This window comes from Diabrotica virgifera, chromosome 3, assembly GCF_917563875.1.
Source record: "Diabrotica virgifera virgifera chromosome 3, PGI_DIABVI_V3a".
Taxonomy (NCBI): Eukaryota; Metazoa; Arthropoda; class Insecta; order Coleoptera; family Chrysomelidae; genus Diabrotica; species Diabrotica virgifera.
In genome coordinates, this window is record NC_065445.1 from 260,718,335 (window position 1) to 260,741,847 (window position 23,513).

At 32.7% G+C, this 23,513-nt stretch overlaps 1 protein-coding gene across 7 annotated transcripts in view; it reads left to right on the top strand.

Annotated features, from left to right (window-relative positions):
• Positions 1 to 23,513, top strand: part of LOC114324758 (uncharacterized) — a 1,163,158-nt gene that overhangs the window by 990,049 nt on the left and 149,596 nt on the right. For 5 of the 7 annotated variants that reach the window (XM_050646138.1, XM_050646134.1, XM_028272597.2 and 2 more), the window contains one exon: positions 8,052 to 8,210. The exons of the other annotated variants lie outside the window; for them this stretch is intronic. In XM_050646138.1, the coding sequence (XP_050502095.1) occupies positions 8,052 to 8,210 (159 nt within the window). The remainder of the gene's footprint in view (positions 1 to 8,051; positions 8,211 to 23,513) is intronic. 7 annotated transcript variants of the gene reach the window in all.

The following is a 23,513-nucleotide window of genomic DNA, read 5'->3' on the forward strand; positions in this document are numbered from 1 at the left end:
TTAAAAAAGTTATAACGGGATTTCCCCAAAAAGTGCTTAATTTTTTGGATATTTCACGTCGAAGTATTATATTTGAAATTTGGCGAATATGAATCTATTTTTCATTGGCTATAACTCTTGTTCTACGAGATCCAGAGACCTAACGCGTACACCATTTTTTTACTTTTTATAGGCTATATTTTTGCTAAGAACGTTTCTTTCGACAAAATACTTACTTTTTGAGTTATTTGCGAAAAACTTTCTAAAAATGTGGTTATTTTGTTGAAAAATGAACATATTCACTCGCAAATAACTCTAAAAGTGTTGACTTGGCGAAAAAGCACTATAGATCAAAAGTTAAGTAATTAAAATTAGTCAGTTTACCCATTTCCGGACTTATTTTGGACATATATTTTTTCACCCGCAAGAGGGGGTGAAAGTCACCCCCAGGGCAAAAGCACACATCGGCACAATATCACTTTTTTTCTTTGACATGTAAGCTATACGTACGCCAAATTTCATGTCAATCCAAGCGATTCTTTAAAATTTAGAGCAAAAACCGTGAAAGAATGTACTATGAATCATATCGACTATACCAAACTACAATACTAATTTACGTAACAAGTTCCGAAAGTGATATTTTGCGAGACGAGTAGGAAGTTTCCAGTTGGGCCTCGATTTTTGACCCTTCGCTTCGTTATCTAACGTATTCGCTTCGTATACTAAACAGGATACGAAACGAATACGTTCGATAACGAAGCGAAGGGTCAAAAATTGAGGCCTTGGAATCCTGCGAGTTTCGTAAAATCACTTTTGAATCGTATTACGTACAATATTTTTTCTGCAGCCGTTTTGTTTGTTAAAAAGAATATATGGGTAAACTTTATTAATGAACTTTTATTAAACACTTTAAAGTTATTCTCGTGAATTCAACATTAGAAAAATATACTTATGAATATTAATAACACAATTATAACAATTATTTACATTGTTATTTAGTTTCCCTAATCTTATCTGGAATCATTTCGGCTTCACTTTCACTGTTAATTTCCATTTATTTGAATTGAAAAACGGAAAACTGAGCGAAAACCAATGAACTGTCAAGGCGAAAACACACACGAATCTTAAATGACAAGCGTTGTCATAATAAAATACAAAATTGATGTTATTGTTAAATCCGTTACCTAGCTACCCAAAATCGTCCCAAAATTAAAAAAAGCGTCCCGAAAATGAAAAAATAGTCCAAAAGTAGATACTTTCGGTACGAGTTGTGTAAAATGGTACTTTCGATTTAATAAATCATACCGAAAGTTTTATTTTCGGGATGGCTGCAGAAAAAATTATTTACTAATAGATACAAGTTTAAAAAGTAATATAAAATTTTTGAGGTAAGTTCATCAGTAACAACTGCTTGATGCATCCATTTCATTTTCGTTACTAACGCCATAATAAATGTTTAATCAAGCTTTGATATTGTTGACTAATTGCCTTTTGGTGTTTACTAATGATTCTCTTTATGTGTTTTCATTGTTGCTATTTTTTTTAATTTTAAATTGTTCAGTTACCGATACATATTTTTGTGATCGTTGAAAAATAAAATATTTTTAGGTGCAGACAAGTGCTAATAAATTATATAAGTTCCGGAAAAGTCGTTATATTCTTGACCAAAAATAATTTTTGAAAATCTTCCTAAATTAGGCATAAGCACCAAGTTTCAGAAGCACTTTTTTGTCTTTGGCAGTTACTGGATTTTTAGGACTGCACTCAATCTCTAAAAGTGCTCAAGAAAGCAAGTTGTCGATTAGAGAAAAATAAGATCTTAAAATAAATTTCATTAGCTAATGCACAAGTTCCAGTAAATAAAAATAATTTGGTGCTAATCAGGCTGGAACCTAGGATGTGGTTTACCATTTTTAAAGGCGGTTTGGATATAAAATCATGGGTCAGTTTTGATTTCTTTTTTCATTTTTTGTTCTCTGTTTGTAATGGATAAAAATTATTAGATATGTAATTTAGCATGTTAACAAGTACAAAAAAAGGGTTGCCCGATCTAATATTGTCCTAACTATAATTAATTAGTAATTAAAAAATGACATTTTTTTATGAATTAAAAAAAAATTCGGCCCGGGTAGATATTATTTCAGATTTTTTTGGAACATTCTAAACAAGAAAGGTTTGTTGTAATTTTTCTCTAAAGTTGATCGTTTTCGAGTTATAAACAATTTAAAACTGAAAAAAAAAGAATGTGTGTGTACTTTGTACGCACGTAAGAAGTTATACTTCTATTATATGATTTCAACGAAATCAGTATACTTTAAACAGTTTCTCTACTACTTTCCAAAAAATTGTATTAAAACAATACCAAAAAATAAAAGAATAAAGCACACACAAACACATTGAAGAATGCCACAAATGATTTCTGAACAATAATTTTTGCCAAAAATTTTAATGAAATACGTATTTTCTGAAAAAAATTATATAGTAATATACTTACAATCATAAAATCTATAAAAAAAATAAAAATATAACAACTTGCTTGGGGCTTGAACCCACTTCACGTCTACCGCGCTGTACGAGAGTTGAAGCAGTTTCCCACTACATCACATTCGCGTATACGTCATGTGGAAATATACACAACCTAAACGTTTACACCATTAACTTTTTGACATTTTGTTTATTTATATGAATCAAATTATTATTAGTTTGATTTTTGTCTAGTTAAAATACAACAAAATATAGAGTAAGAAAACGATATATTAGATGAAGATTTATAGAAAGTTTGTTCGTAATGATTATGTAAATTAAAGCATTGCCTACTAATAGGTAACTACATTATTTTTTTACATTTTCCAAATAGATAGGTATGAAGATAATTTTTTATTTGAATACAACTGAAACATTTAGAATTACGTACCTGCGGCTTCTTAAAACTATTTAAAAAGTCACTATAATTATAAATTTGATTTTATTTCTGTCTTCATAACAATGAAAACTAATATATACAATATGTTTGTTTACCGATAACTTCCATATTGAACAATTATTGACAGATCATTTCAACACCCAATCAGAGCCCGTATAACGACTAATACCATACTGTCGGTGTGCGCATGCGCGCAGATCAATAAAATTTCACCCTTAATGAAATCGCGCCTAAAGAAGTATAACTTCAAAAAAACGAAGGATGAAAATTTTCAAGGCTCAAAAACACAAGTAAAAAATATCATTTTTGTAATCATCAAGTACCTAAATTCAAGTTCAAACCTTTTTCTCTCAGGTATCGATAAGAAACTTAGCCATGTTTTATTCTAAAAGATATCTTTTTAATTGTAAATGAGGAAGGTTTCTTATGGGGAGACGGGCATTAAGAACTAAAAAATAATGTTTGAGAATAAAATAAGTCCAAAAGTCTTATTAAGAACTGATAAAATAAGGTTTAAACTTGAATTTAGGTACTTCGTAATTTCAAAAATGATATTTTACACTTGTGTTTTTGAGCCTTGAAAATCGTCATCTTTCGTTCTTTTTTCGGTATTAAATTGTTTATAACTAGAAAACGATCAACTTATGAGAAAAATTATAAAAGACCTTTTTTGTTTAGAATGACCTAAAAAATCTGAAATAATATCTGCCCGGGTTGAAATTTTTTTTAAATTAATAAAAAAAATGTACTTTTTTAATTAATAATTAATTATAGTTAGAACAAGATTAGATCGGGCAACTCTTGTTTTTTGTAATTGTTAACATGCTAAATTACATATCCAATAATTTTTATCCATTAAACAGATCGGTGCAAATCGACCTTATTCGTATCTTAATGAGATCTTCCTAGGTTTTACTTTGTTATAGTCCTAGAAGTTGCATTTGACACTGTACTTTTTTAAATTGTCGTGTTTAATGTGTTTATACAGTTATTTAGCCTTTTTATGTCGTTACTGTTCTCTAAATCCATTGGTGTTTATCAAATTAATATTTTTTTTTTATTTCATACAATTCAACATTAATTGAATGTTAATTTTGGACAACCGCCAATTCCAGGTTTTAATTTTCATTGTTGTATTTTCACCACATTAATTTCATTCCATAATTTACCTATTGTATTTAATCAATCTGTCAGCAGTTCAGCTACAAAACAAATAACTGTGTTATTATAAGGGTTATTTGTATATGTATTTACACTGATAATAAAATAAAACAGTCATTTAATTTTTTATATTGTATATTATGCAAGCAAAATGTTATACAAAATATAAGCCAACAAATATACGATGTCCATACGATATTTTTGATGTCATAACTTTCATATAACATTTCAGCTTCTTTTTCTGTGTCTTGTACCATATTTGTCAAAGGTTGGTAATAATTTATGACCCTTATAACTTTTAAAAAGTGCAGAGTCTACAAAGCAAGAAATAATACATGCGCTAAAAATGTCTCAAAATGGGAAAAGTCCTGAGCCAGACGAATTACTTATTGATATTGTTAAGATAATAGAATCGAAACAACACATGGTCCTTTTGGTAAAGTTTTTCAATGTGATATATTAAGCAGGAGATAAAACAAAGGAATTGTTGACTCCGACCTTTATTTGTCTGCCTGATAAGATAACTGCTAAAGAATACAGCGATCACCGTACCATTAGTTTGATGTTTGATACACTAGGACTAGGTTAAGTCAGATCTAAGAGATCTATTGTGGCTGATCCCTAGGTTAAAGTTGCCATTTCAACCCAGTCTCATTAACGAAGTCTTACTTCTACGGATTAGATACTTTGGTGGTCGTTGTGTTCATAACGTTATGAGCAAAGATACTATCCGCTTAATTTTTAAGGAAATCTCTGCCCAATATTTTGCCTTACATTATGGAGCAGTAAGATGCCTTATTTTTCTCCGTGCATTATATGTTCAAGTATTTTTTTGTATTTTTATGGAATATTAAGGAGATTCCCAAGACTGGGGTAATATTTATACAGGGTGTTTCATTGGGTAACGGAAATACTTGAATGGTAAATAGAGGTCACTGGGGCGCTTCTAGATATACTACATTTATTGCCTCTATGATTTCTATTACCAAGTAACAGAGTGTTTTATCGATTTTAACCACCTTGTATTTTTTTTGATATTTGATACACATAATATGTCTCATTTTTAACCCAAACCATCGAACTACAAATCACAAGAAAAATCCAAGTCGGGACTAAAAAAAATTATAAATTAAACCATTAAATTTATTTTTTTGTGCTCTTCTCAAATGTGCAAATGATTTTTGAAAATTTCAATAAACAGGGTTTTGTTTCAAGGTCAAAATGAATTTTTAATTTTTTTTAGTTCGGACCTGTTTTTTTTTATTAGCAGTTGGATGCTTTGGATTTCAAATGAGACATATTATGTGTATCAAATATAAAAAAATATACAGGGTGGTTCTAAAGTTGTGGGTCCAGAATAAAATGTTCAAAATCGATAAAACACCCTGTTACTGCGTTATAAAAATCGATGAGGCAATAAATATAATAGATCTATATAGAACCGCCTCAGTGACCTCCATTCACCATTCAAGTATTTTCGTTTCCTAATGAAACACCCTGTATAAGTAAAATATACACAAGCTGATATATTTTGTTGCCGACTTGTTTTAGTAAACATATTTTATGTTTGTGTTTACTTGTGAGTAAAATACTAAAATAAGAATGTAGCCATTTTATTTAATTTATGTACATGTATAAATAACAACAATTTTGCTTAATAATATCGATTTTAACAACATAACTTTAAATTTCAGTAGTGTTAATATGAGGATATCACTACAAAATAGAGGAAATCCTCTAAAATTTAACTGAAATATATTATGTTTAGCGAAATCCTCTAAAATTTTAATCATCGGCCATTTTTAATTTGACATAGGGAATCTACATTACCGACTGTCGTAGTTCAATAATTATCTACTAGTCAGTAATTCGCCATTTTTAATTCAAAATTAATTTACAAATTATTTTTATAGTTAAAGTATTATCCGCTAGTCAGCCGCGGCCATTTTTATGTCAAAATTAATTTAAAATTTTGAAATAATATGGATAATATGGGGCATTTGGCATGCAATGTCAAACATAAAATGTCACATAAATGTTACATGTTATGTCAAACCATAGAAGTATATATTAGGGAGATTTTGTAACTGCCTAACGTAACGTATCTCCCTATACATAAAGCACTTACGTATCGTAATAGCTTGTTCACAATGGACGTAACCATAACATAAACGTAAGCCGTTATCATTTCGTAAACCGTAATTTGTACATAATTTTATGCAGCGTTCACAATAGACTTAAATTTTACGTAAAGACACGTCTTTACGTAAAATTTAAGTCTATTGTGAACGCTGCATAAAATTATGTACAAATTACGGTTTACGAAATGATAACGGCTTACGTTCACCTTATGGTTACGTCCATTGTGAACAAGCGCTTAGAATGATGCACGCTAATGGGGAGTTTTTGTAACTACCTAACGTAACGTAAAGTCATTTTTAAATTCCGTTTACATTAAAAAAATAAGACAATGTTCACACAATATACAAAAATATAAAAAAAAGATAAATGTGAATGATGAAATTGTATGGTTTTAATTGCTCCATTTAAATATATAAATATTATTTTTCCTTGATTTTAAATTTTTTATTTTTGTTTATACCTACTTTTTAGTTGTAACAGTTAGTTTAGTTTACCTACATCAGAATTCCAGTATAGTGTAAAGAGTTGGTTCATATTTATTTAAAAATTGTACTGAAATTAGGACAATTGTTTATCTAGTTAATGTGGTGATCACTGTATTTGTTAAATACAAGATTTGTTTGTTTCGCTTTATTAATAGACAACTTAAAAAACAAGCAAATTTTAAATCTATTATGAAGTTCCACTTTCCAATAACAAGCAAAGAATAATTGTACTCAAATAGACTAAACCAATATAACCTTAAATGTTAAATGTTTATACACGCTATACACGGGCGGTGCGCTGATGAAATGTTGATTTGGTAATCGGGCAAATCCCCTTGTGCATTCGGTAACTTTCGTCTCGATAGGGATGCGTCTGAACGTACATATCAGAGCGTTACGATAGGTAATACGTATCTCGATGCGTTAGTTCAACCTTTAATGCGCATGCGTATATGTCAAAAAGATACGTTACGTTTACGTATTTGTGTGCACAAAAACTCCCTTTAACGTAGAGTGAGCCTACCCTCCGCGCTTCCTGACGACAAGATCTCTTGGACTGGTTTGGTGCTATCTCTTTCTAGCACATTGTGTCGAGAAACTAAGATGACATTAAGTGGGAGTATAGGCACGGAAGGGGAGGACTACTGTCGAAGCCTTACTACGCGTAAGAGTAAAACAGCACTGAGCCAAATAAAAAAGATGGTGTCGTCACCAGAGACATGTTAACCGTAGACAGGGCATACTGAGCAAAAAAGCGTATCGCCGCGGCAGTTGATAGTTGGTCTATCTATATCTTTTTACTAAGCGATACCGCTCATATCACGGACAAAGATGGCTAGACTACTCAAAATGAATATTGACCAATGGCGTCCTTGATATCGGCGTTACACCTCGATGCACAGAGAGACCCATAGCTAGCCTAATCTACAGGTTATTATATCCATGGTCGTGACTTCGCTCTTAATGACACTCTGTCTATGATAATATATAAGTCTATGTGTCAAACGGTAAAAGTCGCATAAATGTCAAACGTCAAATATTACGTGTTATTTCAAGTTGTAAATAAATTTTGAGATAATAATGGCTGCGGCTGACAAGCGGATAATACTTGAACTACAAAAGTAATTTGGAAATTAATTGTGAACTAAAAAAGGCGCATTACTGTCGTCGACTTGTGGAAAATTGTTGAAATATGTCGGTAATGTAGATTCCTTAGGTCTAATTAAAAATGGCAGATGATTCGGTTAAATTTTAAGGGATTTCCTATATTTTGTACTGATGTCCTTCTAGTAACAGTACTAATTCCAAATTTAGTTTTAATAAAATATTGTTTATAAACTAAAATTGCCCTCTAAATGCAGACTACAAGCAAGGTCCATCGACACCAAATAGCGCTCCCATTATGGCCGAATCGACTTCGATGAGAAGAAGACTTTTCGCGGGAATGAAAAGTCTGACCGGTTTTGGATCGAGGTCGAGACACGGATCGCCGGGCCATCGCTCCATCTCTCTACCAGAAAGTATGAACACTTTAGGCCTTCTATCTATCTCTGTTTGTTTTCTGTTAACCTGATATGTATGTCTTTTAACACCTTTTTTTTTGTTGTGCAGCGTGTTTTTATTTTATTTGTCCTGGAATGATTTGAATTGTTCATGGTTCTTTATTAACTATATTACCCCCAGGAAACGCATTTGCTATTTTTCAACAGAAATTTCTTGGGGAAGTCAATAGAAAAGGTCTACCATCTCGCGGGTATCACAATTGTTACTGTAATGATTTTTTACCAACATTTAAACAAAAAAAGTGACTTTTTTTCATTAATTTCATTATTGTGAAAGTACTACGCATTGTAGATGAAAACGTTTAACAGACAACTTTCTTGGAATACTTGCTCTCTAAAATAAAGTTTTCTTAATTAAAAATGTATATAAATAAATAGTTATTGCAAATTAAACCCGAAAGAATTTCTTTTCAGTTTAATAAAATAAACAATAAAAATGTTTAAAACCTGTTTCACAATGTGAGTTTCTATGTAGTTACTACAGGTAAAAGAAGATGAACCCGATCAGTTGAGTAGTTTTTAAACCACTCTATTTGTTTGAGAAGAAAATGTCATTTTGAAACTGCTGTACAAGTAAGTGCTTTGTCAATATTTAGAAGGATTTTTTGGCCTAATTCTCTTCGTTAGGTCCCAGTTTTTAATTTTGGTTTAAGTGTATTAATGTCTAAATATTTACAAATAATTTATGCAGAATGAAGTACCATTTTTCGCCTTATAATCAGTTAAATTATCTGCGCCGTTTTAACCTCTACAAAAAAACAAAATACACCATCACCAATTTTACCGTTTTTTGAGTAAATAATGAATTAACTGACTTAACTGACTGCCATAGAAAATCAAAATGAAATTGTACATATTGAACATACTTGACTTGATTTTTCATGTCATATTTTTTGTTTTTTTTTTTTATTGAAAAATGTACTTTAAGGTGATACAGTAGCGATCAACAGGTAGCCAAAACGCGTTCCATGATTGCGGCTGTAATTTGGAATATTTTTTCGAGATATTTGGCACACGTATTCGTAATATAATAAAGAATGGCGGTACAGAGCCCAATTTGAAAAATATATTAGTATGTGGAAATTACTCTGTAATTAAATACAATATTAAAAAAACGAGCCTGTACCGCCATTAAAAAGAACAAAAAAATACACTTTCTTCAAATAAACTTTTTTATCCGATGCCTAGATTTTGTGTCATTTTAGAACTAGTAATGAAATAAAAAATTTTAGTAGTTCCAAAATGACACAAAATCTAGGCATCGGATAAAAAAGTTTATTTAAAGAGAGTGTATTTTTTTGTTCTTCTTAAAGGCGGTACAGGCTCGTTTTTTTAATATTGTATTTAATTACAGAGTAATTTCCACATATTAATATAATTTTCAAATTGGGCCATTTTTTGGTACCGCCATTCTTTATTATATTATGAATACGTGTGCCAAATATCTCTAAAAAATATTTAAAATTACAGCCGCAATCTTGGAACGCGTTTTCGCTACCTGTTGATCGCTACTGTTTCCTCTTAAACGCTAAAGGTGGTGTTCCTTCGCCATTTTTAATTATTTATTTGCATTTTACGCATTTCGAAGCGAAAGAGGGAAATTATAATTTCTTTAAAAATGTGTTAAAATCTATTTGGTTTACTAACTTTAACACGTTTTTGTAGTGTTAATGATGCATACATTAACCTTAAATGAAAACATGAAACTTTATTGATAAACTCTCCAAACTTCCCCTCTTAATGTCTATATACAATTGTGCTGTGATTAGAAAAAAAAGGATATATAAAATAGCATTTGTAAAACTCAGTTAAATACTTAAGAACTGCAAAATACCTCATTACTTGAGGGGTAAAATGTTCAACCAATGCATCCTTCATATCATGACATACGGATGTCAAACCTGGACACTAACCAAGGCAAATATGATCAAACTAGCCACAATAGAAAGGGTAATGGATAGTGCAATCTTAGGTATACGATTGTGAGATAGAAAGAAAACTAGTCGAAACGGGCAGATGATATTAAAAAATAGTCGAACCAAATTATTAGTTGCTTAAAGGAGTGACAGACAAGCGAGTAAGTACGCGAACTTATGACTCGACTACATTTTTCGCACTTTGAAATCTTACTCGTAGCCCCTACGTGTATCACTCCATCGGGCTTCGAACCGAGAACCGTCATTTTATTGCGTTTATGTTACAGCTATAATTTTACTAATTATGCAAATTGCCTATAAATAATTGAATCGTTTATTGTTGAGAAGAGACAAGTTATATTTTATAAGTTTTTAGAAAACCGTAAAGAACTATTTTAAGATATACTAAATTATTTTTGATTATTTGTTTTTGAGTAAACCTAATTATTTATAAGCTGTTTTTTCCTCTTGATGTAAATATTTTGTTTGTTTATGCCTACTAGTCCTGTCGCCAGGGGGGGTACAACGGCCTCCTGTATTCAGATGGACTTACCCAATTTTTTTTAAATTTTTTCGTATAATGCATAGTTTTCGAGATAAACGCGGTTGAACTTTCAAAAAATCGAAAAATTGAAATTTTTGAACCAGAATAACTTTTGATTAAAAAATAAAATAGCAATTCTGCTTACCGTATTTGAAAGTTCAAGTCAAATTATATCGGTTTTAATTATTTCTATTGCTAAAAATTTATTATTTTATTGTTAAAAAAAGCTATAAACACCTAGTGCTTGAGTGATGTTTTCAATGATTTCTCATTTAAAATCGAACGAGTAGGTAGAAGAGGTAAAAGTGCAAGCGGGGCTATTTCTACGCAGCATGCATTAAAACGCATGTATTAGGCACGGGAAACACTATGTGTTTATAGCTTTTTTTAACAATCAAAAAATAAAGTTTTAGCAATGCAAATATTCAAAACAGATATAATTTGACTCAAACTTTTAAAGGCGGTAAGCAGAATTGCTATTTTATTTTTTATTCAAAGGTTATTCGGGTTCAAAAATTGCAATTTTTCGATTTTTTCAAAGTTCAACCGCGTTTATCTCGAAAACTATGCATCCTACGAAAAAACTTGTAAGAACATTTTTTGGTTAGAATAACACAAAAAATACGAAAAAATGTTTTTTTTTGCGAGAAATCGCTGTTATGTGATTCCTCAACTTCTTGGTTTATAACAATCTTATCGACATCCGGATCAACTGTTACCCAAAAAATTCGTGTTCTACAGATCAAAATACATAAAAAAAACTTGGGTAAGTCCATCTGAATTAAGAAGCCGTTCTACCCCCCCCTGGCGACAGGACTATACCTTTTATTACATTAAAATAGATCAAAAACAAGTGATATATTTCACATCGTAATTTGAACAGCTTACCACACTTACCAAAAATCAAATTATTCTTATATTTAACAAAACCTCATCAAAACAATAATCAAACTCTACTAAAAAACAAAGATTTCAGCAAAATTAGGTACACAGAAAATAGAAAATTTAATCACGAGGACAGTTCGTCTTGTCAAAAAAAACTGTCGAGGACAGTTTTTTGCTGAATACAGTTCTCACAACAAGCAACGATAGGATCCATGCATAACCAACATTTGCAAAGTGTTCAAAATATCTGGTTTTCTTTTTCTTACAGTATTTGCAATACTTTTTTACCTGGTGGTGGATTAGGTCGGTTTTGTGTAGGCATTCCAGAGTATTTAATAACAGCTTATCGAATATGAGAAAGTAATAGTCTGAGGATGCAGCCCTAATTTGCTTCTTCTTCTTAACGTGCCCTATCAAGTCCCCTTGACGTTAGCGATTAACATGTCGAAACTGTCTCTGTCTCGAGCTATTCTAAATAGGTGTTCTGCTTTCTTTATTCCTGTCCACTCCTGGATATTCTTCAACCAAGAGGCCTACTTTCTACCAATTTCTCTGCGTCCTTCGATTTTACCCATCCTAATAAGTTGAAGAATATTATACCCGTCTCCCCTTACTACGTGTCCAAAATAGGCCATCTTTCTATAATTGATATTATCAAGCAGCTCGCGGGCAGCATTTGCTCTCTTAAGGACTGCCACATTTGTCAGCATAGCCGTTCATGGTATTTTCAGTATACGTTAATGGTGGATATTTTTAATGTCCATGCTTCGACACCATACAAGAGGACTGACCACATGTAACATTTAATCATGCACTTTCGAAGTTGAAGTTGATAGTTATCATTGCAGAAAAATGACCTTATTTTTAAAAATGTCGTGCGGGCTATCTCGATTCTACATTTTATCTCTTTATGTGGATCTAGTTCAGTAATATGGTAACCAAGATATTTAAAACTGGGTATTCTTTGAATTATATGACCATCAACATATAAACGTGGATCTTGATGGGCCAAACGGCTAAATACCATGTATTTTGTTGTTGAACAGTTTATGTTTAGGCCAAACTCTCTTCCCACTGTATCAGTGGCACTTAAAAGGTGTTGTAGTCCATTCATATCATCACTTAAAATAACTGTATCGTCTGCATATCTGATTATATTTATCAGAATTCCATTAATTTTCACACCCCATTCCAAATTATGCAGCGCTTCCTTATATATTCTATCTGGATATAAATTGAATAACAGTGGGGACAGTATACAATCCTGTCTGACACCTCTTTGTATTTTGCATATTTCTGTTGATTTTCCATTTATGCAAGCTGTCGCTGTTTGACGCCAGTATAATTTTCCTATGATTCGTACATTTTGACTAACAACTCCTTTTTCCTTTAATATTTTAATTAATTTGTGATGTTGTACTCGATCAAAGGCCTTCTCATAGTCAATACATACAGCAAATACGTCTTTCCTTTGATCTCGGCATTTCTGCAATAATACATTTAGGGCAAAGAGTGCGTCCCGGGTTCCCAGTCCATTTCTGAAGCCAAATTGTGTTTCATCCTGGTCTTCTTCACATTTATCTCTGATTCTACTGTGGATGACCCGTAAAAATATTTTCAAAGTGTGGCTCATAAGGCTTATCATTCTACAATCGCTACAGTTTTTCGGACGTTGTTTTTTGGTAGAGTTATGAATTCGGGCTTTAACCAATCTTCAGGGATATCACCAGTCAAATAAACATCATTGAAAAGTTTAACTAGTATTCCAATGTTTTCCTCATTTATGAGCTTTAACATTTCTGTAGGCATGTTGTCAGGACCAACGGTTTTTTTGTTTTTTGCCAATTTTATAGCATGTAATATTTCTGATTTGCAAATAACTTTTTACTAGGTATATTCCTAATTTTTTAATAAATTGTCTTCGTTTTATAGTATATTCCCTATTAGGGTTATTGTTTTTGGTAATTACAAAAGACAAAAGCGTAACTAAGTGTAACTGAGCTTAAAAGTTCTTGGTACACCATCTCAGTGATTCTGAAATAATTATGAAAACCTTCCTTATCTTCACGTAACTCTCTTACTAAATTCACATGTGAATAAAGCGATAAAGGCTCTATTTTCGTAAGCCAGTGCTTTACCCACACTTTTTGATTTCGTCTTTTTTATTAGTTTTTAAAATGTAATATGATAGAATTCCTAAATAACACAGAGCATTTTCTTTCGACGACATCTCAATGCATAATGAGTAAGTTTACCGTGGGTCACCGACGCGCGACGGCGAGCCGAGCAAGTTCTGCGATCTTGAAACTGGCGTACTTAAAATTTGCGTGTCTGTCACGGCAAAGAATATACCAACGACTGTTGGTGTATTCTTTGGTCACGGTCTTAGGATAGAGATCCAAAAATTGAAAATAGAAGGCTAAAAAGAAGAAGAATAGTCGAGATCATCTGATCAATAAACAATGTAACTAACTAAATGCATCAAAATTAAAATATTTCATTATGTTTCACCCACAACTATAAATTTACCTAATTTTAATATAAGTTTTAGTAACACTTTTAAGCCTAAAAGCTTTTAAACCCACTATTACTCCTAAAGGGGCTTTAGAATAAAGAATCATGGACAATGTAAGAGTTATATTGAACAACAGCAACAGCAATATATTTAGTATATAATTTTTTAGAGAAGTTTCACTTCACAAATTAATGTTCTGTAAAAAATACCATAGGTAGTTGCTCAATATACTTACTTATTAAAAACTGTAAAAATATGCATATGATAACTCTTAAATTCCCCTAATCTAGTCGGTTTTTTTAAGTGTGTGCTTCCCCTGCCCAATCTGACCGAGAAACATACTTCATTTTGCCCTTTAACCGGCGAGCAGGTCTAGACGTAATCGCGAACGTATTGTACCGCCCCTAACAATTGCTGCTGAACAAAGGGAATGAGGTCGGGTTAATAACTATGCCATTACAGGGGGCGGTGTATAATGTGAATGTACTTCACCTATAATAGCTGAGGGAAAACTATTCTACCACAGGTTGTGGAATAAGCGGAAACCTGTGTATAATTGAAATAAATGAATGGGTTTCCTCTTAGTAAATAATAATTATTTCATTGTAATTGATTTTAGTTGTATCACGGTATGATTTTGTGAAAGATTATAATTATGTGAGCTAAAATACGAGTAGTAGAGTGTGGATGTTAAAAAACGTATAATACAAACTGTATTTTGATAACTTCTCTGTCAAACCTCAAAGTTATTAACTTGTTGCTCCATAACTCTATCAGAAATAATTATGCATATAGAGGTGTAAGTAAATATTGCTTAACCCTTATCCGGGCAAGGTGGGTCCAACAGTCCCGAGACGCCAATGCTTTTATCATAAACTGATAAAAAAATTTATTGAATTTTATGCATCACTGAATTTGTTTAGAAGTATGTTTCCTTCAACATAGTCATGAGCTATGCAAAATATTCATTATCATTTTTGAAATTATTGCGTCGAAAGAATTTTGTCACGTAAAGGGGCAACACGGGCCCGTCGGACCCTATTTGTATTTATACCTAAAGTCTAAATCTTTGTTACAGAAGATAATCTGGCAGTCAGGTAATGTTTTTGTGAATTATGTAAACGACTTTTACGATTCCGGAAATCTAATAATAAAGTCTAAACGTGTACAAACGATGTAAACATCTCTTTGATGTGAACATCAAAGAAATGCTTACAATATGTGTTATATCTACTCTAAATGAATTTTAAGAACTGGTAATCATTGTTGGAATGCAATAATATTGTTAGGTAGGTACTTATACCCTATACATATTTTGAAATAAATAATGGATCTGCTATCAGTCGTTTGATATCGATGTTAGTGTCGACAACTAAGCTCCTAAAATTATATTGAATTACAGTGAAAGTAGATAGTGCGAATAAAATGTCCCGAAAACCGTTATCAGCTGCAGAACTGCAAGATATTGCTAATAATTTATGGGTTTCCGGTGGCGAAGAATCTCCTGAAGTAGGTGGCATTGAAAGTGACTCTGAAATTGAAGATCATCTTTCGGAAACAAGTGAAGAGGATGATCAGCAAGTAGTATTGAGTGATAATGAAGAAGAATGTGTAGCTACAAGTTTCCAGATTTCAGAGTGTGTAGTTTTTGAAACTAAGGATGGAATTAACTGGTAGAGTCAACCACAACTGACAGGACGTATGCGATGCTGCGACATAATAAAAAGCATAGGGCACAAAGTAATGTTAGCCCCTGGTCAAAGTGTAGATGATCCTGTTGATCCTGGTCAAAGTCCTGGGCATAGAGAACTGGAAATATTGCGATTCTAGAGAGCTATATGCCTTTATTGGACTAGGTACTGCTAACTTCAGGTAGACCGCACTCTCAAGGTAGACCGCATACAATAGTAGCACCGTTTTTAAAACTAGACAATTTAAATTTAACTTTAACAAAACATTTAAAAAAAAAATATTAGAAATATTCTGTAAATATGAATAGTACATTCAAGAACAGTGGTGGGTCCAACGGACCCGAGTTGCCCGGTTACATAAGTAAAATGTGTTGCCCGAATAAGGGTTAAATTAGACTACAATATCCAAAAAAATTATCAATTATTGTTTGTTATTTTATCTAATGGGCCGGCGTAGCCGAGTGGTAGTGTGCTAGGCTAGCGTGCCGGTGGTCCGGAGTTCAAATCCTACCGCCGGCAAGAACAACTAGACATTTTTAAAATGTTTATAGGCCCCAGGTCGACTCAGCCTGAATAAAATGAGTACCTTGGGTAAAACCAGGGGTAATAATAGGCGGTTGAAGCGTAGCACTGGCCCTGTTAACTTCCTTGTATACCGTAGGCCCTAGATATAGCAGACTACCCTGCTATACTCCCAAAGCCACGTGAGCGGTATAAAACGGGAGACTATTATTATTAATCTAATTTGTTTTACTCTATTCGAAGAAAAGCGATATACGAAACAAAAATCGCGATCAATTATGAGTTGTTCCTTTTCTTCTTGATCTTCCTCTCTATATTCTACTGTTTGTTCATTGATGGATTAATACTGTATGCCCAGCATAGCAAAAGACCTAAGCTGCGCGCGAATCAGGAGAAAGTTGCTATAGTTCTTATAAATATTGACTGATTTCTTTGTATGTATAAAAATGTTATTTAGATGATTCATTGTTTTTTAAAATAATGATTGTTTAACTCTTATGCTTTAAAACTAAAAACAGTTACTTGAGTATTTTAATTTCCATCATATACCATACAAAATAATATAAATTTTATAAGTTATAAAAAAATTTCTTTGAAATGAAATTATCCTCAATGATTTTCAATTTGTCTACTATGTCTTCTCACTTTTATATGAAAATTATTTCAAAGAACCGATACTCCGACAATTTTTAACTAAAATCAAAACTGAAATCTACATTTTGTGTTTCAACATAATTTTTTAGTGCTATCCAAAATAACTCTGTAGGGGTTAAATGTGTAACACATAAAAGCTATAGCCAGATAAGATGCTAAAATCTGCACTGGGTTCGATTCTTATTTGGGATTGGGCACTTGAAAGTATATGTTTTAAAAACCCCTTTGCCAAATTTTTAGCTCTGTATGTGGCCCCAAGTATCCCCTAACGAAAAAAATGTATTTTTTTAAGAAAAAAATTTCTGTGCAATCCTCTACTTTAAAAAATCTGAAAAAAAATTATAATTTGTAAATACACATTGTTATGCCCAAAAGCACACTGACTTTTTTTCAGATTTTTTGGATTTCAGGAAAAATGTTTGAATTTTTAAAAAAAATTTGGGTTATGTAGGTAATTTTTGGCAGACTTCGAAATAATTAAGATTCTTGACTTGCTTCCATACAGCCATCATGTGAACAAGTCAAATTGAGCTCAATGGCACCTCGAGCATGAAACATTAGATATTTTAAACATCCCTGTTTAAATTCACATCATTTTTCTATGTTCCTATGACGGATTAATTGTAAAGGGTTTTTAGTTAAATATTTTTTACTTTGGTGGTTAGCATGTTAGATTCAAGCAAACACTGATGATGATCGGTCAACCGATTGAAAACTAGTTATCTTCTGTGATGTAGCCCTGTATAGGGATTTTAACAAATATACCTTTTATAAAGTATTTGTTTATTTTTGTCCGTTCTTTTGAATGGCTGGGTTAGATTTGCCATTTTCTCTCCGGAAAATCCTCAAAATTCTAAAATCAGATAGTAGATGCGAGGAAGATTAAACAAAAAACCCTTGAAGAAATGAAAATAGTAGCACAAGACATAAAAGAATGGAAAAGATGGGTAAATATGTAGCATAACAAAATCAAAATCCGACACCTGAAAGAGTATAAGGAAGGGGAGAAAGGAAGATAGAAAAAATGCTAAAAAATAGAAAATTAAACGATTTGGAACAATACATATTATATCTAACAAAATTGACTAATACTGCTTAGTTTTTTTTTAAGATAATATTTTTAAGTCTGCACGTTTAATTAGAACACTTTCAAATGAGGCCATAAAGTCCAAAATACTAATCGATCTTGAAGTAGACAGACAACTGGCTTCTGGAGTACTGTCGTAAAAATTTTATATCGCTTTCCAAAGTGTTTTCCAAAGTCTAGCGTCCTTGGTAAACTTTGTTTATACATATGTAATGACACTTTTATGGATATCCTTTTAACGACAGTATCTTATCTAAGCCATCTTATTCTTAAATGGTGATATTAAAGCTAATCATTAGAGAAAGAATAATTAGAGTAGTTTTTCTTGAAATAGAACAGTCTAGAATAGCCTCAATAAAGCAGTTTTTAATTTTTAAATTCAGGGACATAATGTTTGTACCACTGGCAATTACTTAGAAAAATACAGGGTGTTTCATTAATAATTGTCCATATAGTAACTGGAGAAACCTTTAGAACAAAATACAAAGATTTAACCTAAAACTCTTAAATAAAATGTGGTTCCTTACTGAGTTACAGGGTGTTTTATATAAAAATTATAAACTATTTTTGCTCAGCATTTTAAAACTATTCTACGTATCCTTTTCATACTTGGCAGGAAATATAGGTACTGTACAAACTACTAAACTATGTTAAACAAATGTGTTTGGCTACTACCAGAGGCGTACGACGGGGGAAAGTTAATGGTTGACCCTTTCGAAACTCTACACCACTGGCGAAATTGCTATTTCAGTTCAATTTTTGGATTCTCCAATACTTTTTATGAAAATAATATACTCTTCATTCGTAGCGATAAAGTCATTAGTTTTCGAGATCTTTGAAGTTAAAAATGAAACGACACGGTTATTTTGATTAATGTATGTACTGTTTCGCTTGATTTTTAATTTCAAATATCTCGAAAACTAATCATTTTATCGTTAGGAATGAACAGTATATTATTTACACAAAAAGTATTGCAAAATCAAAAAATTACACTAAAATAGCAATTTCGTCAGTGGCGTAGAATTTGGGAAGGGTCAACCAGCCACTATCCCCTGTCGTACGCCTCTGGTAGTAGCTAGAAACGTTTATTTATCTTAATTTATTAGGGTCTATAGTACCTACACTTTCTGCCAAGTATGATAAGGATACGCCAAATAGTTTTAAAGTACTGGGTACAAATAATTTTTAAATTTTAATCATATGAATCATATCATAAATTAATCAAAATAACGTGTATATTATTTACGTAGAAAGTATTGGAGAATCTAAAAATGGCACTTAAATAGTAATTCCACCAGTGACGTAGAATTTGAGAAGGGTTAACCATTCACCATCCCCTGTCGTACGCCTCTGGTAGTAGCTAGAAACATTTGTTTATCATAATTTAGTAGGGTGTCTAATAGTCGCACTTTCTGCTAAGTATGAAAATGATACGCCGAATATTTTTAAAATGCTGAGCAAAAATAATTTTTAATTTTTAGAAAAAACACCCTGTAACTCAGTAAGGAACCACATTTTATTTAAGTGTTTTAGGTTGAATCTTCGTATTTTGTGCTAAGGTTTCTCCAGTTACTATACGGACAATTATTAATGAAACACCCTGTATATTTGGGGCAAAATGGGAAAGATACATTTCGTTTATATTTATTGATTTGTGCCTTGTCTTCTTATGATTCTAGAAACGATTTCAGCAATTAGGCTCTATTTGTCCACTGCTGAACGTAAGGTGAAGGTGCTTTATATCATCCGTTCATGTAGTCGGTGGTCGTCCTCTGCTATGATATGACTCTTGTTTTGGTCGCCATTCCAGAATATTTCTGGTAAATTTATCATCCGTTAACGTAGCAACATGTCCGACTCAAGTCCATCTAGTCATGGCTATTCATTCAAATGCGTCCGTGACTCCTGTTCTTCTTCTTATTTCTATGTATCTTACTTTATCTCTGATGATAATATTGACATTGTCCTATCCATAGCGTGTTGTTAAACTCTTATTTTACATACATATAGTTCCTTTAGGAAGTGTTTACGCATAACATAAGAAACGCAAGAACTTACCCCCGATGTGAAGTGTTCCTTTCATAATTGATATTCTTGGTCACAGCAGAGTTCCAACTTCTTGAGTTCCATAATTGCTTGCTGATGAACAAAATAATTATTGCTAAGAGATATTATTACTTGATCAATTATAACTTCCTCGACTTCAAGTATAGTACGCTTAAAATTCCGCACAGAACTCGTATCTCCAATTTTATGCTTTACATTATGCTGCACGACAGCTTCTAATATTTTTAATAGCGTTAACATGTCAACTTAGAATTAAATTTGTAGAAGCTCTGCCATCTGACCATATCCACAATTAATTTTTGTGTTCCTTTTTCTATATGTCATCTCTATCTAGAGCAGGGGTTCCCAAACTGGGGGGGCGCGCCCCCCCCCTGGGGGGCGTAAGGACATGTCAGGGGGGGCGCGAGACAAGTCGAAAATTAAATTAAATTCAGGTGCCTACCTAATCTTTCTAAAATTCTAAATTAACCATGATGTTTAGAAAAGTAAAACAAACCACTGTAACATCTGACTTTACTACATAAATTTGAAATCGAAGGCTTGAAAGAATGGAATGTGAGCCGTTCAATGTGGCAATAGCGCGCATAATTTGACAACCGAGCGTTTCCAAGCACTGCCTCCCTCCTTCCCTCCTAACCGCCAGACGCAGGCCAGCTAACCGCAGACGCAGCTCTTATCAATTGTGACTGTGACTCAGTGTTTGAGATACCTTGGCGTAGCCTGCACTTATTTTTGCATTATAAAAGCCTACGTGTTGTGAAATTTTAATTGTGGTAGTTGACTTTTATTGATTTTGTTGATTTGAGTGAGGGAAGATAATTGTAGTCAAGATGAGCTCAGCAAAGAAACGCAAGTATAATGATGGTTATATCAAATATGGGTTTATTTGTATGCGTAAAGATAATGTCGAACATCCTCAGTGTGTAATTTGCTATGAAGTATTAAGTAATGATGCAATGAGACCTAATCGTCTTGAAAGACATTTGTCATCCAAACATAACCCTTTTAAAGACAAACCAAAGGAATTTTTTGCTACAAAATCCGAAAATTTAAAACGCATGAAGTTAGATAGTACTGGTTCTACTGCTCAGTCATCTGAAAAAGTTCTTGAAGCTTCATATGAGCTATCACTTCTGATTGCTAAAGAAAAGAAGAGCCATATTATTGGAGAGACGCTTGTTAAACCGTGTTTGTTAAAGGCAGCTGATATTATTCTTGGAACGCAGAGTAAGCAAAAGTTATCTCAAATACCTCTTTCTGACAATACCGTGAAACGTCGCATTGATGATATGGCCGAAGACATACAAAACCAGGTAGTTGATGCAGTAAAACAATCGCCATTTTTTGCTAGTCAGCTAGACGAGAGTACCGACATAGCACAATGTTCTCAGTTAATTGTTTATGTTCGGTATGTTGAAAATGATAGAGTGAAAAAGGAGCTACTCTTTTTTACAGAGTTGGAGACCACGACAAAAGCTATTGATGTTATGAAAGCAGTGTCAGACTTTTTTGACAAACAGGAAATCTCTTGGCTAAAACTAATCGGTGTATGTACGGATGGCGCGCCTTCAATGCTTGGTTCTCGCTCAGGATTTGTACAATTAGTAAGAGAGAAAAATGCTGATGTGACTGGGATACATTGTGTTATACATCGACAAGCCTTGGCAGCAAAAACTCTTTCAAATGAATGCAATGCTGTCTTAAAGTTGTGTATTAAAGTAGTGAATTACATAAAAAACAGTGCGTTGAATACTCGACTGTTTAAATCTCTTTGTGAAGATTTAGGAAGTGATCACAAAACACTGCTATTTCATACAGAAGTACGATGGCTCTCAAAAGGAAACATGTTAGCAAGATTATTTGACCTTCGAGATGAAGTAATCACCTTCTTGGAACAGCAAAAGCAAAATGAACTAAGCGTGGCCTTCAAAAAAAGTTGTACCCAAGTAATATTGGCTTATTTGTCAGACATCTTTGACTCGTTGAACAGCCTTAACTTAAAACTGCAGGGTGGAGACTCAAATATAGTTACTCATCGTGATGCGATTAATATGTATATTGAGAAACTGCAACTTTTGTGGCGTAAAATGTCAGCAAACCCCTGCAATTATTCGAGTTTTCCTAAAGTAGAGTCAATGTCAGAAGAAACACGCTTCAGAGATATTTATGAACGATCAAGTTTGAAAATCCGAATATCAAACCATTTGGAGAGCCTAATTGCAGAGTTCCAGAAATACTTTCCAAACACTTGTGACGATAGTATTTTCAGAATGTCAACCGACCCATTCCATGTCAACATAGACTCCTTGCCTGAATCACTTCAAGAAGATGCTTTGCAAATAAAACATGATTCCTCTGCCAAATACAACTTTGATATAATGGACAAACCTTCATTTTGGTTAAAATATTTCAAAGTGTATCCTAGTGTATCACGGGAAGCTCTTCGTTTATATTTGCCCTTTTCAAGTACCTATTTGTGCGAAAAAGCATTTTCAACACTTGTGGCAATTAAAACAAAGTATCGAAATAAACTTGATGCTGCTAGTGGCTTGCGTTGTGCACTTACTAAAACTCAGCCACGAATAGGCATACTAGTAAAGAAAATGCAAGCCCATCCATCTCATTAACCAACCTAATCTATTTTTTCTTTTATTAATAATTTTTGTATTTTATTAAAACTGATATTGTTGTATTTTATGGCAGTGTGTATATATAAATAAATGTTTTGTTTTTTATGTAACACTTATTTGATTTTGTTTTGTTTCCAGGCATATACAATTTATTGTTAAGGGGTGGGGGGGCGCGAGAAACTTTCATTTCAACAAAAGGGGGCGTGGTACAAAAAAGTTTGGGAACCCCTGATCTAGAGGTTGGCGACCATTACGACAAAAATTCGGTTCTATCCTGGACTGCGTGTAATAGGTTATTTCCGTTGGTGTTCTTGTCTCAATATTATTTTGAATATTTCTTTGCAGCTTTCCAAGCCTTTTGCTGTTCTGCTATATGTTTGTTAAAGGTCTACCAGTTTGACCGATGTAAATTTTTGGGCAGTCACCACGTGTAAATTTTTATACACCACTGTATAATTAATTGTTTTTTCTTTTGACGGTTGTTGTTTTTTGTGAGATGAAGTATTGAAAACAATGCCAGGGAAGGCGAAACGAATATATTATATAAAATAGCCAAACAGAGAGCAAAGAAAGCAAAAGATTTTAATCAGATTAGATGTATCCGAGATGAAAATAATAAAATACTAGTTCGCGAAAAGGATGTCAAAAAGAGATGGAGAAAGTACTTTGACAGCTTATTAAATGAAGAATTTGACAGACAGCCTGTGAGTCAACGGAGACAGTAGCGGCAATGGTCACCAAAATAAAAAA